General features: G+C 40.3%; 1 protein-coding gene across 3 annotated transcripts in view; it reads left to right on the top strand.

Annotated features, from left to right (window-relative positions):
* The window catches only part of MYLK3 (myosin light chain kinase 3), a 65,835-nt gene that overhangs the window by 41,740 nt on the left and 8,117 nt on the right, over positions 1 to 15,978 (top strand). For all 3 annotated transcript variants that reach the window (XM_075008543.1, XM_075008542.1, XM_075008541.1), the window contains exons 6-10: positions 5,137 to 5,230; positions 5,624 to 5,733; positions 6,485 to 6,626; positions 10,195 to 10,265; positions 14,757 to 14,885. In XM_075008543.1, coding sequence (XP_074864644.1) covers positions 5,137 to 5,230; positions 5,624 to 5,733; positions 6,485 to 6,626; positions 10,195 to 10,265; positions 14,757 to 14,885 — 546 coding nt within the window. The remainder of the gene's footprint in view (positions 1 to 5,136; positions 5,231 to 5,623; positions 5,734 to 6,484; positions 6,627 to 10,194; positions 10,266 to 14,756; positions 14,886 to 15,978) is intronic.

The following is a 15,978-nucleotide window of genomic DNA, read 5'->3' on the forward strand; positions in this document are numbered from 1 at the left end:
CACTGCTCTCCAATATACAGTCCCCCAGTCTGTGGGCATGGCCTTGTTCCTAGATGTATAACTTGTTCCTGGTTCCTAGATGTATAACTTTGTGTTTGGTTGTATTAATGCATTTGGTTGCATTCCTTGTTCTTAGATGTTCCTGGATAACTTCGCATTTGATTGTATTAAAATGCATTTGTTTTGAATGGATAGAAGTGATCCAGACAGTATGTCTGTATGAGGGCCTTGTCTTCATTGTTATTTACCACCACAACAATCATTACAGTACACACACATTATGAGCAGTGATTTTATATTTGCTTTCAGATGATTGATGAAAATATTGAACAGTTTTGGCCTACTGCTGAACTCCACTTGAAATGCTCAGGAGTTAGCTAGGTCTAAATGCACTGAAAGTGTGCACTATTGATATTGTACTGTGCTGATTTTTTTAATCAGAATGTCATGCAGTGCTAAGTCAATTGCCTTACAGAAGACATATGTGAAGTTACCTTTATCCACCAAATTTATCGTCTCAAAGAATGAAATAAAGATTTTTTGGAGTGGCAAGTTTCCGTTAATTATATGGCATTAATTATATTCTTATCCATTAATTCGTTATTAATTGAATCATGTACCAGCTTTTGGATTATTTTGCTGAAAACTGATATCAGGTTAACCTGCCTGTAATTACCTGAGTCACTTTGCTTGCCATTTTTTGAAGACTGGTACAACTATTAGCACCTTTCAGACTCCAGGAATTTCCCTGCTATTCCAAGGTTTATTAAACTTTAATGCGAGGGGCTGGAGAAGTCCTGTGCCATCTATGTTAGGACTCTTGTGTGTAAGTTTTACAGATCTGCAGATTTAAAACTGTCTGTCTCTAGACACTGCTGTTCACTTACCAGTGGACTGAAAGATACTTTATTATCCTCATGTGAAATGAATATATCATTTTGCTTCTTTCCAAACACAACAGAAATATTTAATACCTATTTCTATCTTTTCTGCATGCTTATTAAGTTTATCATCTCCACTGAGTCTATACTATTGCTAGGGTTTCTTATATTCCTAAAAAATGCTGCTTTCTTTCCTTACCCCTGCCAGCCATGGATCTTTCCTTGTGTTTGTGGCTTCTTTTATTAATTTTGTGTGTTTCATAATTTATAATTTATGTTGAGTGCTCTCTGTTGCTCCTCTTTACACTTGTTTTATATTGCTGTCTTATTTATCCCTTTTAGCCAAAGTTGTCCTCTTTCTTGATTGTGGAATCATAGATTTTTGGCCACCTAATATAGAAAAACCCGGATTATCCAACATAAATGGGACTGATGAATTGTAGGGTAACCCAAAAAGTCAGATAATCGGGGGTGAGGGGAAAAGTGGCTGTGGGGGTGGGCTGCATGAGTCTGGCTGCCCGGGGTTGGCTCCCCAGGGTGGCTGCCAGTTTCCATGGAGCCAGCTCCCCAGGACTGGTTGCTGGCTGCTGGCTGCTGCAGTCTAGCTGCTATGGAGCCAGCTTCCTGGGATGGTCTGCTGATTCCTGCAGAGCCAGCTCCTGACTGACACGGGGCTGTGGGAGATTATCCAAGCCCTGATTATCCAACATTATCCCTGGATGGTATCAGATCAAACAGAATGTTGGATAACCAGGGATCAGATAATTGGGGTTCTACTGTACACTCTTCCTAAAGTATTCCCAGTTTTCATTCCCGTTTGTGGGTCTACATTTTTCCTCCTGGTCAATGTCATTCATCATTTTCTCAGATTTGGGAGGTTATCCCTTTTGGAGCACCAAACTGTCCTTACATTTACCTTAATGAATAGAACCAGGTCATGATCACTGGCTCCTAGTCAGCCATCAGCTTAAAATGCATCTATCATAATGATGTTGAAGATAGAATTACCTTATGTTGGGTGGGATAATCATCTATGAATTTTAGAATTTCTAATGAGTATTTTTTTTACTTCTATGCATAGGTGCTGGAACCAGGAGTGTGTGTGCTGGCAGGGTGGGGATGGGGGTGCAGGGCTGCAGGTCTTGAAGTGGTTTCCATTACATAAGGGGCTTGCTGTTTGGTTTGGTGGCTGTCAGCAACCCCACTATAAAAACTGTTCAAGAGCCCCTGCTTCTAGGTACCTGAGCATATGTCTCCCAAATTGAAGTCCTTTGTAACAACAGATTTTTTTCTTTCTATACATTGTGGACAATTACTCAAGCAGCAACTTATCCATTCTCTGGTTTGGTTTGGGGGTCTGCAACCAGGTGAGCTGACAACATGTCTGGTTGCCTAGGCAAGTTGTGGGGAGGCCGACTCAATGCTCCCAGAAGGGGCGGAGCCAGGGCGCCACCTGGACCATGCCTCCCCTCCCAAGAGCCATCCAGAGTGTGCTGCCCAGAGCTCTGCAGCATGCCATGGCTATTTATAGGGTCTGCGGCTCTGGTTGCTGACACTCACTGGGCCTCAGGGCAATTGCCCTGACAGTCCTCAACACCCCAGGGATGGGCCTGTCTGCAACAGACCTCCACCAGCTCTTCTTCCTGGGCTTTGTTAGTTAGCACATTGATCTACATGCATACAAGGCCCTGTGCTTCTGCGTTATCAATACCTCTATAACAGATAATAGGGGTCTTCAGCCCCCAACCTCTCTTACCCACTCTGTCCTTCCTATACGGGTTGCAACTAATGTTATTTAACCCTCCAGCCATGCAAATTATCCCACCAGACTTCAGGAAGGCCAATTATATCACATTTCTCCACACCACTGAGAATTTCCCATCCCTCTTGCTTAGTATCCAGACTCCAGCAGTGGTATCTAAACACTTGAGAATGTTCATCTCTTCATTTGCCTTGCCACATTGGTTCAGTTATTCACGACTCACTGTGTTTAAATTTGTCATGTATTTGCCACGACAGCTCCTTCCCATTGTGGTGTTTAACACCTGTCTAGATGCTCCAGCTAGTCTCCATCCTTGAAGATTAGCCATCTCCCTGGGAGATGCAGGACGTCCCCAGTCATCCAGCCCCTCTCCCTGTGGAATGTTTAACCAAAACAAAACTGTCAGCTTCCCACCATGTTGAACAGTAACAGAGAGGTAGCAGTGTTAGTCTGTACTGCAGCAGAACTGTAGCACTTTAAAGACCAACACAATGATTTATTCTGTGATGAGCTTTCGTGGGAGAGACCCACTTCTTCAGACAAAAACTCATCACAGAATAAATCATTTTGTTGGTCTTTAAAGTGCTACATTTCTGCTGCTTAGCTTCCTACCAGGCACACAGACAACAGTTTACCTTCAGTACTTTTTGCTTCCTTCCCTTGTGGGACCAAAAGGTTTTCAAAGAAAATCACTTGAGCGCTTTTTAAATCAGCTTCCTTTCATGATCCCTGAAGTCTTCTGTAATTGAAATAGTTCTACCAAATGTGTATTGTCACCGTTGCAGACCTGCGAGATACCTTGATAATCCTGTTCATTCTTGCAGTTTGACCAATGGAGAAAACTTCCATGGGATGTTTGAGAATCCCTGGCTGGCTAGCATTCCAAATGCTGTTTTTTATATCACTGAATAAAAATCACCCTGTGGCATTATGAACTTTAACAGTTACCAACAAGAGTTCATTTTCCTTGTATTTTGTGAAGTGCAGTTGGGGGTGAGAAATGTAGTAAAGTCACAGTACACTGTAACTTCATGGGTTTGCATGTATGTACATTTGCATATTGATTAAATGAGTTTTACTTTCTGTTCCTGTTAGCCCTACAGAACACTTCAGCTAGGAGCAAATGAGCTGGATTTTTTTCTGGCTTGTGCATCATCAGCAGAGTTGTCAGCCGTGTTCTTGCTGCAATCTTCATTGCTAGTGACACGTGAACCTAACTTGTCTTTCAGATTCCACTCTGATTTTGCACTGCTGGAGTTGAGGAAAAAGCATCTATTGAAAAAATTATTAGATTTGACATAGCAATTGAAGAGCAACTAAAAGGATTAAGGATCTAGAAAATATGACCTATAAGAGAGGATTAAAAGAATTGGGTTTGTTTAGTTTGGAAAAGAGACGGCTGAGAGGGGACATGATAGCAGCTTTCAAGTACCTAAAAGGGTGCTACAAGGAAGAGGGAGAAAAGTTGTTCTCCTTAGCCTCTGATAATAGGACAAGAAGCAATGGGCTTAAATTGCAGCAAGGAAGGTTTAGATTGGACATTTAGAAAAATTTCCTAACTCTCAGGGTGGTTAATTACTGAAATAAATTGCCTAGGATGGTTGTAGAATCTCCATCATTGGAGATATTTAAGAACTGGTTGGATAAATATCTAACAGGGATGATATAGATGGTGCATGGTCCTGCCATGCAGGCAGGGGACTGAACTTGATGACCTAGTGAGCTACCTTCTAGTTCTATTATTCGATGATTCTACAGAAGTCACTGAACCACAGAATGTGGAACCCCATCAGGCTGTTTCTAGAATCATTTTTCAGAGCTGAACAGCACCTTTCAGGGCACTAATGGCTGAGTTTGAAACTACCATTATTTTGACCTTGCACTTGGATTTCACACGAGTTCAGCATTTCCCTTCAGTCTTTTCACCTTTCTGCACTTATTTGTTACTGGGGAGAGTCTGATTTCCAGATGGAGTTAAATAACAGGCCCAGGCATGATGGTGATGCAATGGCAGAAAAGATGGTGCTTAAAAATCATTTCTAGGGATCTCAGCATATGTGGGTGAGGCCGGAGGCAATTCCATCATGTAATAAATGGCATGTCCTGTAGTTATTGGCTTTAATGTTATTTAAAAAGTTATGAGATCAGACCAGAAATATCCTTGTTAATATAATCCACTAATGTGTCACTGAAGGACACTAGGCGTGTACAATTACAGGACCGAAAAAGAATATCCGCAGGTTACCACGTCATTGTGTAATGTAGTAATATAAATGGGGCCTAATATTTTAATGTAAGAATTGAACAACTGGCTGGAAAGATAAAACTAATCCTTTATAAGCTGAGAGAAAGAGGAGATTCATGCTACTGACCACCTGATTCTGTTCACTTTGTACCAGGCTATTTTTATTCAATGATAAGAATAGCTGTTTGAAAGTCTTCTGCAGCAAGTTACTCTAAGCCATTTTACTGTGTATTTTGCTGTATCAACAGGGGGCGTTTTGGTCAAGTTCACAAGTGCACGGAGTTGTCAACAGGTCTTAATCTGGCAGCCAAAATAATAAAAGTGAAAGGAGCAAAGGAAAGGGTAACTATGGTTTTGTGAACCGCCAGGGCAGACAGTGTAAATCCAGCTAAATCCAGCTGCACATCACTTTCCTTGTTAAAATACTTTACCATTGAACATTGTATCAAATATAACAAAACCAGCCTGAGCAAATATTTGCTATTATCCTATATGATTGTTTGATCTTACCATATTTGTGAGTTTCTGCTATTTGGCGTTCGCTAACACAAGTGAATCTATTTGGTGTTTGCTAACACTAGCACTAACATCTTTTGGCATGAATGGGGAAATGGCTAGCTTTTGTGTGAGGGTTTGTATTTGAATGTGCATGAAAGCATTCCTGATCAAGCTCCAACAGGAGCATTTGCTGGCTGCTATTTACTCTTGGTTATCTTCCGGTTTGTAACATTTAAGGAGGAAGTGAAAAATGAAATCAACATCATGAATCAGTTAAACCATGTGAATCTGATCCAGCTTTATGATGCATTTGAATGCAAGAAGAACTTCATCTTGATTATGGAATAGTAAGTTAAAATGATATGGGGAATCAACAGTTTTTCTGAGCTCAGCGGTTGCTCAAGTCAGCAGTAAAACTAAAGAAAAATAGGTTGAAGGTTGGGGAAGAGAGCAGTGGGGCATACTATGAGTGTTTTGTAACCTCGGTGAAAGCTTCTGTCATTTTCTAATGAAAAATGTGCACTTTAGAAACAAAGTCTTTAAGAGAAAATGAAATATTTGACAATTGCAGAACGTAGACCAAAGGTAAGAATACTAGCTGTATCCCAGAGAGCATAGAAGGATTTTATACCCCATCTGTTATTAAGAGAAGAATGTCAGTATGTTTTATTTTTCATTAGTGAGGATTTGGCCCATACATTCTGTATGAACTGAACCTAGTAAATGATATAAGGGTACAAGACTCAAAAAAAAAAAAAAAAAAAAAAAAAAAATAGAGAAAGCGAGAGAGAGAGAGAACAGTGTGTTTTTTGGATAAGTTAGAAACGAAAGGGAGGAATGATTTTGATTAAGAGGTTCATAAACGCTGTTCAGAAAGTCCGGAGCTGTCTTTGCACCTCTAGCAGTGGGAGTGTTTGGAAGCAGCCAGAATGAAAGACAGACAGAGTGCAGAAAAGAGTACCAGGAGAGACAGAAAGAGACAGATTTCCAAAGATGGAGATAGCAGCCTGGTGGGATTTTCCAGTGAGCTAGGTACCTAACTCCCAATCTAATGAGGAGTATGCAAAGTTTGTTCACATTTCCTTATCAATATTTTAGTGTCGATGGTGGTGAATTATTCGACCGAATCACAGATGAAAACTATCATCTAACTGAGCTGGATGCAATCCTTTTTACAAAACAGATATGTGAAGGAGTCCACTACATACATCAGCAGTATATTCTCCATTTAGACCTGAAGGTAGGTAAGCTCAGGTCTTTGGCTAAACTGTACTTTGTGCTGTATGTGATCAGCAAATAAAGGGTAATTTCTCTTCCTCTTATTTTTTTCTTGTAATGCGGTAAACTAATTTAGCTCACTGGCCACAGTGAAGTAATGCTTGAAAATTCATTTTTCTTTAATGTTTAAACATTAATTTGATAGCTTATCTTAAAGCTGATGAAAAAAACAGCAGGTTCCTTTTCCTTTACAGCCTTCAGTTCATGACTGTGTAGAATTACACAGTGCCTTGGTTTGTCAGCTGGAAGAATAGAGGGTGTAGTAGCCCCTCTATGTGTGTATTATAAGACCTGTCCTCTCTTTAGTAACAGAGAGAAAGCTGTGCTAGTCTGTATACTGTCAAAACAAAAAAAGCAGTCACTAGCACTTTAAAGACTACAAAATAATTTATTAGGTGAGCTTTTGTGGGACAGACCCACTTCTTCAGACCATAGCCAGACCAGAACAGACTCAATATTTCAGGCACAGAGAACCAAAAAAGTAATTACTGTTGACAAATCAGAAAAAAATTATCAAGGTGAGCAAGTCAGAGAGTAGAGAGGCAGAAGCGGTGTGGGGGGAGTGCCATTTTAATGGAGTGGGCCATTCTGTTAATGACTTAAAAGTTCGCGTTTTAATGAAGAGGAATTTTCACAACAGTCTGCAAAGAGAGGCTTCTGAATTCTCTTTTATATTCAAATTTGACACATTAACATGTGGGTTGAACCGAGGTGAATTTTCTGGGTCGTCATAGGGGCTCTTTTGCATACTTGGCTTAATCTAATTCTTGACTTCCCCTGCCCTTCTGCCCCTCTACTCTCTGATTTGCTCACCTTGATAATATTCTTCTGATTTGTCAGCCTTGATTACTATTTTTGGTTCTCTGTGCCTTAAATATTGAGTCTGTTCTGGTGTGGGTGTGGTCTGAAGAAGTGGGTCTGTCCCACGAAAGCTCACCACCGAATAAATTATTTTGCTAGTCTTTAAAGTGCTACTGGACTGCTTTTTTTGTCCTCTCTTTAGTGTCTTCTGATGTTCATCCGTGTGTGTGTTTCCCACTGACAGCTTGGAGCTGAGCCACTGTAAACTAATATGTTTTGTTGGCAATTCTCCACTAGTTCTTTGTGCAGAAGGACTGTCATTTTTTATGTGTTTGTAGCGTGTCTTGCACAATGGTAGCCCAATGTGGCTGGTGTGCAGTAGCTACTGTAATTATAGCTGGTTGGAAAGAGTTGTGGGTGTTTTGGTTTGTGGACAATTTGTTTTTTTGTTGAAAACTTGAAAATCTTTTAAATAGCTTTTGATTTTTCAGTGAAGGGCTGAACATTTTTGTAGAAGGGAGTCATTCCCTGCTGAGAATTTTGTTTAGTTGTAAATCCAATTTTCTTTTCAAAAGCTGTCACAGTGGAAAATTTTCAAATGCTCCAACTACAATACACATGTTAAATAAACTCCCCTTTAACAGCCTGACAAGTGAGATGAAAAAAAAAACCCACAGGAATTTAATTTTGGTGGAAAAGCAAATGCTGTTTAGCTGTAATAGGCTCATTCGTTATTTGCCTCCTGGTCTCTCAAGGTACTGCAATTCTTGAATAAACCCAGTGTTACAGTGTATGCCACTTAGCTTGCTAAACCATTCCACACAAAGATGAGCATTCAGTCTTCCCTTAAAAAGGAGTCCTTTAAATTACATGATGTGATACCTCTGCTATGGCTAAATCTGGGAAAAATAGCTACCCCCCCACCCCAGGGCAGTGGTAAGGAATGGAATCCCTGCCGAGGAGAGCCAAGCCCACACATTTTACTGAGCCATTTAGGAGGAGGATGGAGCCATGAACTCACCCTCCCAGAGTAATAACAAACCAAGGGGAAGAGCTGATCTGTATAAACCCGTGAATGTTTTCCCTGCTTCTTTCGCTACATCACTGAGTCTCTCCTTTTAAAAGGGAGAAATGGAGTATTTCAACCAGTGATCTGTGGGTAACATTCCCAGCTAAACTTGTAGTGTAGAGCTGTAGGCAGGGCCGGCCAGACCATATGGGTGAACTAGGCTGTCCACTACCGTGCCAGGGTTTAAGTGGAGGCCAAGTTAGACAGGAGTGAATATTTCTCTATTTATAAAAATATTCTGTCTATCATAAACAAAAATACCAAATATTGTACTTGTAAAACACGGCATCAACGTCATGTCATTTTATTTATTTCATATAGTGGAGCGCAGCTGTGTATGTAAATGCAGTTATAATGTCACAGCATAGCTTCTAAACAGTGCTGCCTGGGTCTGCTGCCTGGGGCAGGGTGTGGCAGGTCAGTCATTCTCAAAAGCTCGGTGTTGGCCAGTCATACAGTTGAGTCCACATTGCTCTTCACTTAGTGAAGGCCCATCAGGGACCTGCAAGTGCTGTTCTGCTGTGTTTTGAGGTGAGATCCCAAAGAAGCAGTGCCCACAAAGAATGTGTATAGTGTGGATCTAGCTTTTCAAAAGCTGAAATTAATAAACACATGCCTTTGTTCTTCCATGCTGGAAGAGAGATTTGTTGGACTGGCCTCTAACTCAGCTGGAACTATTCAGTAGAACAGAAAGTAGCTTCAGAACTTTGTCCCAAACAATTTACTGCCCAGTCTGTGAAAGCAAAAGCATGAAAAGTTAAGTTCTAAGGTTTACACAAACCAATGGCCAGTGCAGAGGGCTACAACTCAAAACCAGATTTCATTCAGGAAGGAGCAAAAATTGTCATAACTTCCCCAAAATCAGCTCCTTTGGAAGGAGGAGAGTTGCACCTTGAAATGCAGCTTTTTATAGCTTTAGTCAGAAACCCTGCATACAACTCAAACTGGTTAAAAGTTTAAAGTGTCAGCTACTGGTGAAGCAGGTCTTTGCCCACAAAAGCTTATGCTCCAAAATATCTGTTAGTCTATAAGGTGCCACAGGACTTCTTGTCCTCGAAGCTACTGGGACGTTTACCCTCTCTGGTAGGATTAATGAAAAGTAGAAAAAAAATAAAATATTTATTTTTATATTGCTTGTTTCAAATGTCAGGTAAAAAAAGGTACAGTTTCATTCCAGACTTCTCATGTTTCTCTAAATGGAATGAGGGGTGCACCAAAGTTATAATTTGCCTAAGGTACCAAAAATCCGTGTGTCTTCCTTGCCTCCAGGCACTCCTCTGTCCCATTAATGTAACCATCCCATGGACCAATGCTGTCTTTCTCCACAATCAGGCTCAAATACATAGGAACATCAGTCTAATGGAATTCTGCAAATGGTGCACGGATAGAACAAAGCCTTAGGAAATAAATGGAAAAAATACAACCACCGTTATCGTAAATCACAGGAAGATGAGACTGATGTGATGTATGTGATTGATGGGTTCACTGCTGTGAACCAACAAAGATGTGAACTGGCATTATTTTAAAACTCTTTCACAGAAACTGTTCTGTATTTTTTGCACTTTAAATAATATTTCTGGCTAATCTTCTTGTTCGTGTGTTTCATGTGCAATTTCACAGTCATTTATTTAACTAAAAATATACTCTTTTCTTTTTCTAGCCTGAAAACATATTATGCATAAATCACACTGGAAACCAGATTAAAATTATTGACTTTGGTTTAGCGAGGAGGTAAGACAGCTCAGTTATGAGCCGCTCAAAATTAATTGATATTTTCTTTTCTTTCATTCTTGTGATGTGTTTGTTCACACATTTCGGTGACTCTAAAGTGATTTTGAACTATGAATGAGCAAAGCATAATGCTCCTGCAGGCAATAATTTACACCTTAGCACACTGACTGTTATGTTTTCTTTTCCAGTGATGTTTTTGCAGGCTAGTGCTGTACTGGTATTCAAATTTACACACAGTAATACTTCAGAGAGAGTTTATACTTCAGCGACTCCATGAAATTCACTGGGGACATCATCTTTGCTATCAGAGAGGTAGACGAGTTAGTCTGTATCTTCAAACACCACAAGAAGTCCTGTGGCACCTGATAGATTAACATATTTTGGAGCATAAGCTTTCATGGGCAAAGACCTGCTTTGTCAGATCCACGAGCGGGGTGGTTTCAGAGGAGGATTTAAAGAGGGAGTCTCAGTCAAGGGGATGGCCAGAGTACTGAATGTCTAGACTATACCATTTGAAAGAGAAGTACAGAGGATCACCCCTCCCCTAGTCTGAGACTCCCTGTGTAAATCCTCCTCTGAAACCCACCCACTCATGCATCTGATGAAACAGGTCTTTGCCCATGAAAGTTTATGCTTCAAAAAATCTCTTAGTCTACAAGGTACCGCAGGACTTCTCGTCATCTTTGCTATCAATTTTATATCAAAAGTGCTCAGATTCTACAGTGCTGAGCCTCAATATGAAACCCCTGAGAGAAATAGTTGTCCACAAAGAAAATGCATGACTAGCCTATACCATTTGAAAGAAAAATACAGAGGATCAGTCCACTATCCCTTATCTAACACAATATCTATTTCTCACAGATGAGGGTAACAGATGAGCATGTGTAGGAATTGAACCCTGAGCTTTCACTCTGAAATGGCCACAATATGGAGGATGCAGTTTTGGCTTTTATGCACAAAGAAATCACAGGACAGGGCAGTAATGATTCCCTCTTTGGCATGGGTGTGATTGTACCTGGAAGATTGTTTTCACTATTAGGAACCACATTATCACAAAGATATAGCTCAGTTAGTGAGAACTCAAAGTGGAGCAATAAAAATGATCAGAGAGCTAAACTTGAGAAGAAAGGCAAAAAAAGATTAATAATTGAATCATAGAATATTAGAACTGGAAGAGACCTCAAGAGGTCATCAAGTCCAGTTCCCTGCCGTCTTGGCAGGCCCAAACACAACCTAGACCATCCCCAATAGGTGTCTAACTAACCTGCTCTTAAATATCTCCAGCGATGGAGATTCCAAAACCTCCCAAGGTAACTTATTCCAGTATTTAACAACTTTGACAGTTGCTGCAGTTTAAGCCCACTGCTCCTTGTCCTATCCTCAGAGGCCAAGGAGAACAATTTTTCTCCCTCCTCCTTGTAACCCTCTTTGAGGTAGTTGAAAACCGCTATCATGTCCCCTCTACGTCGTCTCTTTTCTAAACTAAACAAGCCCAGTTTTTTCAGTCTTCCCTCATTGCTCATGTTCTCTAGACCTTTAATTACTCTTGTTGCTCTTGTCTGGACTTTCTCCACATCCTTCTTGAAATGTGGTACCCAGAACTTAATACAATATTCCACTCGAGGCCTAAGGAACACTGAGTACAGTGGAAGAATGATGGTCTACATCAACTTTATGCTGATCCCATTCTCTTGAAGGATTGCTTGTATTCTAATTATTCTAGCTTAAATAAGAACTCAAACCTTCTTCCCAGGTCTTCAAGGGCTCGACAGACCTTGTTATTACTATCGCAGCTATATTTCACCCTTACTTTCACTGAACTAGAGGAAAGTCAGACGGTAAAACCTTGGCTTTGTTGTAATTAATGCCAAATTTTCCACTGGTTTCCATGAAAACAGGATTTTACTGAACAGTTATAAGTTTTTGATCCTTTACAGTTCACCTTATGAAACATCACCCGCATTAGCTCTGCTTTGACCAGAAGGCGTGTAGCTGTTTTGCTAAGGGAAATTTTGTGTAAAAATTAAATCTTCATCCATATGCTGTTCTTTTATTTTTCACGGGTTTTGATTTCTTTTCAAACTTCCACAGTTTTCTAGTAGCAGCTCAGTGGTATAGAAAATGTTTTCATTGCAGTTGGTTATGTCAACAATTAATCTTTGCCCTCTTCATTATGACTTTGGCTATTGTTACATATTTGCAATGACCAGCAAAGAGGACATGCAGTTTTATAGACAGAAAAAAAATAAGAATATGGGGGGTGGGGCAAAGCGTAAGCAGATGTGAAGCTTGATCCTCTTGCCTCATGGAAAAGTCAAGGAGGATATTTGAATGAAAGCAAGAGATGTTGGGGTATGAGCCCAATGTGTTAGTCCTTCCAGAGCTGAAAAGGAGTGTCATGTGGTAGTATAATAATCATATTTACCTAAACATTATTTTCTAAACCCATGTATTTCAGCTCAAGGAGCTTTTTTCATTAAAAGGATTGTATAAAAGTGGAAATAAATATACACAAACAAAGTTACAGCTTGAGGAGAAAAGGTGCCCAATATAAAAGTTTAAAGACAGTTTGGAAACATGGCCTTGCTAGACATAGTGGTTTGTTTTTTCCTTTATATTTTGAACAAGCCCCATTTATGGCCTGATCTTACTCGTTACATGAGCAAAACTTCCATTAATTTTAACTGGAATTATTCCTAAGAGACAGCCACAAGACTGTGCCCTTCCTTATATTAAGTAGTAAATTATTAATTTCTTTCACTTCTAGTAAAACCTGCTCCTGGTTACTGAAAAAAAATAATAATCAAAGCTCCGGATTACATCTGGGCATTTATACTGTGCTCAGAAGTCTGTGATTGGAACATTTTTTACATAGTGAATTATGGTTTGGGATACTGCTGAGCAAAATAGCTACAAACTTGCCTAAAAATTGAAGTTGATTCAGTGCATCTTCTGGACAATGTCTGCTCATGAGTCTCTTCTGGAGCCTAGCAGAATTTAAAGCTGTCCTCACTTTGTGGAGAGCATATTGCCACAGGGAGAAATGCAAGTTACACTGGCATGTAGCTGCAACATGAATTAAGCCCTGCATCTGCCAATTTGAGGACTGGGGATGGAGCATTCCCCTCACCAATAGAAATTGGTCCAATAAAAGATAGTACCTCACCTACCTTGTCTCTCCAGTTTGAGGATGATTTGTTTAGAAAGTGTGCCAGACATTCACTGGGATTATTTTTGAGTAAGAACAGTGACAGAAACTGGTTACATGTGCCTGGAATGTTTGCTAGTCCAATTTGATTTTTTTTTTCTTCAATAACACAGGAAACCAACTGTAGTGCCCTCAGCCTGTTGTTTCATTCCCCACTGTTCCTGTCATTTGGATTGATCTTATTAGCTAAATCACCCCAAGCAGGTGTACAGCAGCTTGCAGAAGAAATGGCAGCGATTCTAATGACAAGTGTCAGAGGGGTAGCCATGTTAGTTTGTTTCAGCAAAAACAACGAGGAGTCCTGTGACACCTTTATAGATTAACAAATTTATTAGGACATAAGCTGTCATGGTTTGCAGCTCACTTCATCAGATGTTTGATGTGAAAGCTTCTTCTGGCTGGAAAGTGTACATACATACAGTTCTACATCAATGCTAATGAGGCTAATTCAGTTAGGGTAGATGTGGTTCACTCACACTAGTCATAGGCAGGTGAGAATACCTAAAGGGGAAAATTCATTGTAAGGAGCTAGGTATTCCCAGTCCCTATTCAGACCCTTTCTGATGGTGTCAAATTTGCGTATAAATTCCAGCTCAGTAGCTTCATGCTGCAGTCTGTTTCTGAAGATTTTTTGCTAAAGTATGGTAACTTTCAAGTCTGTAACTAGTCTCAGAGGGGTAGCCGTGATCGTCTGTAGCTTCACAAGTCTGTAGTTGGGTGTCCAGGGAGGTTAAAGTACTTTCCTACTGGTTTTTTTATGTTACCATTCTTGATGTCTGATTTGTAATCATGCAACTGTTAGGCGCAACCATATTTTTCTTGTCATTAGTTTCTGGCTCTTTCTTTGCCATGACATACGTGTCTGAATTAATAAAATTAAATGATGGTTAATGAGCAGTTTATAATTATGATTTCCTGTACTGAGGATAGAGAGCCACAGTTAGAATATGTATCACGAGAGTGATTCACTGAAGGCAAAAAATTAATAGAAATGGTTTACTTTCTTTGATTTTGTTCGGATTTAAATGGCTGATTCACTTAAACATTTGGTCAAACTGATTGGAAGTGCTGTGAATTGAAAAACCAAACCAAACCAAACCAAAACAAAAACCTCTCTGTGGGGACGCACATGCTGATGTTCTGAATCTTTAAAGTCTTAGGTAGAGAATTTGCCTGCATGGCTTTGCTACCGTGTGGACAATGTGACGGTTCTTTTTGCAAGTGTGCAGTGTGTGTACTTAGTTTGCTGTCAGTGCTGATGCCCCTTCTTGTCTCTGATGAAGGTACAAACCTCGTGAGAAGCTGAAAGTTAATTTTGGCACTCCTGAATTCTTGGCTCCCGAAGTGGTGAACTATGACTTTGTTTCGTTCCCAACTGACATGTGGAGTGTAGGCGTCATCACGTACATGCTGTGAGTAAGCTTCTGTGTGGGTCATGCCCGTGGCATCCTATGCTCTGTAAGAAAGGCCAGTGGAAGGTATTTGCAGAGCTGGAATGCAGCCGACTCAGAGATTCCCATCTAAGGAGTGTGTCTTCCCAGTTGGACTCATTTCATTACCCCAAAAAATGAGCCAATGAAAGGGAACATCAGTGCCACACAACTTTAAACACCTGAAACACAATCAATCTTTTCATTCTAAATACTTAAACCTTCTGTTTTCTCTTGGCCTTCTTGCAGTCTAGTTTGTTAATAAAAACAGAACAAATCGAGTTTCATTTACTCAGAGAAGCTGGTTTCACTTGCCCGAAACATAACAGAATTTCTGATTTCAGTGAACTATTGAGATCCCAGAACTTACTTTTGCATTTAAATCAGGCTCTTGGGAACCTGATCCACCCTAACTGTTGCACCCAACAACACATCCAGGGGTGTTATTCCTGCCTTGTGTGGAATTACTTCCTGGGCCTGAAAAATTCACATCACAGCCACACATGGGATTAAAATTCTTCCCTGGAATTCAGGTGGTGGGCTCTGGATGGCTCATCTCTATGGGCTCTCTACCTACTTAGCATCACAATGCTTTTTGTAGGTGGTTTCCATGGACTGGGACATTTTGTATTTACGTTTATATAGAAGTCAAAAAAAAAAAAATTGAGTCCAGTCATAAATTATTGAAGAAACAATTCTGGGCTCAGTATTTTAATCCAGAGTAGATCTGGATTTAGGCTCCAGTTCAGCAAAGCGCTTGTGTACATGCTTAGCCTCAGGCAGGTGAACAGTCCTGTTCCTGTCTGAGAAAGCTGCATGTGCTCACATCCCATTGAATTCAATTCCTGGGGTGTCCATTAACTCTGACCCCCAGTATTAGCTGCAAACGGGTAATGTGAAGCATCCCTTCCCTGTGACTGAGCTTAATTGCTCCATCACACTCCTAACTCCGTTGGCCTGAGGAGTTACACACTGAGGGCAGTTCTACACTAAAGGGATGGCTGAATTAAGGCACACAATTCCAACTATGTTAATTATGTAGCTGCGGTTGATGTGCCTTAAGTCAGGCTTCTGT

Source organism: Carettochelys insculpta, chromosome 14 (genome assembly GCF_033958435.1).
Source record: "Carettochelys insculpta isolate YL-2023 chromosome 14, ASM3395843v1, whole genome shotgun sequence".
NCBI lineage: Eukaryota > Metazoa > Chordata > Testudines > Carettochelyidae > Carettochelys > Carettochelys insculpta.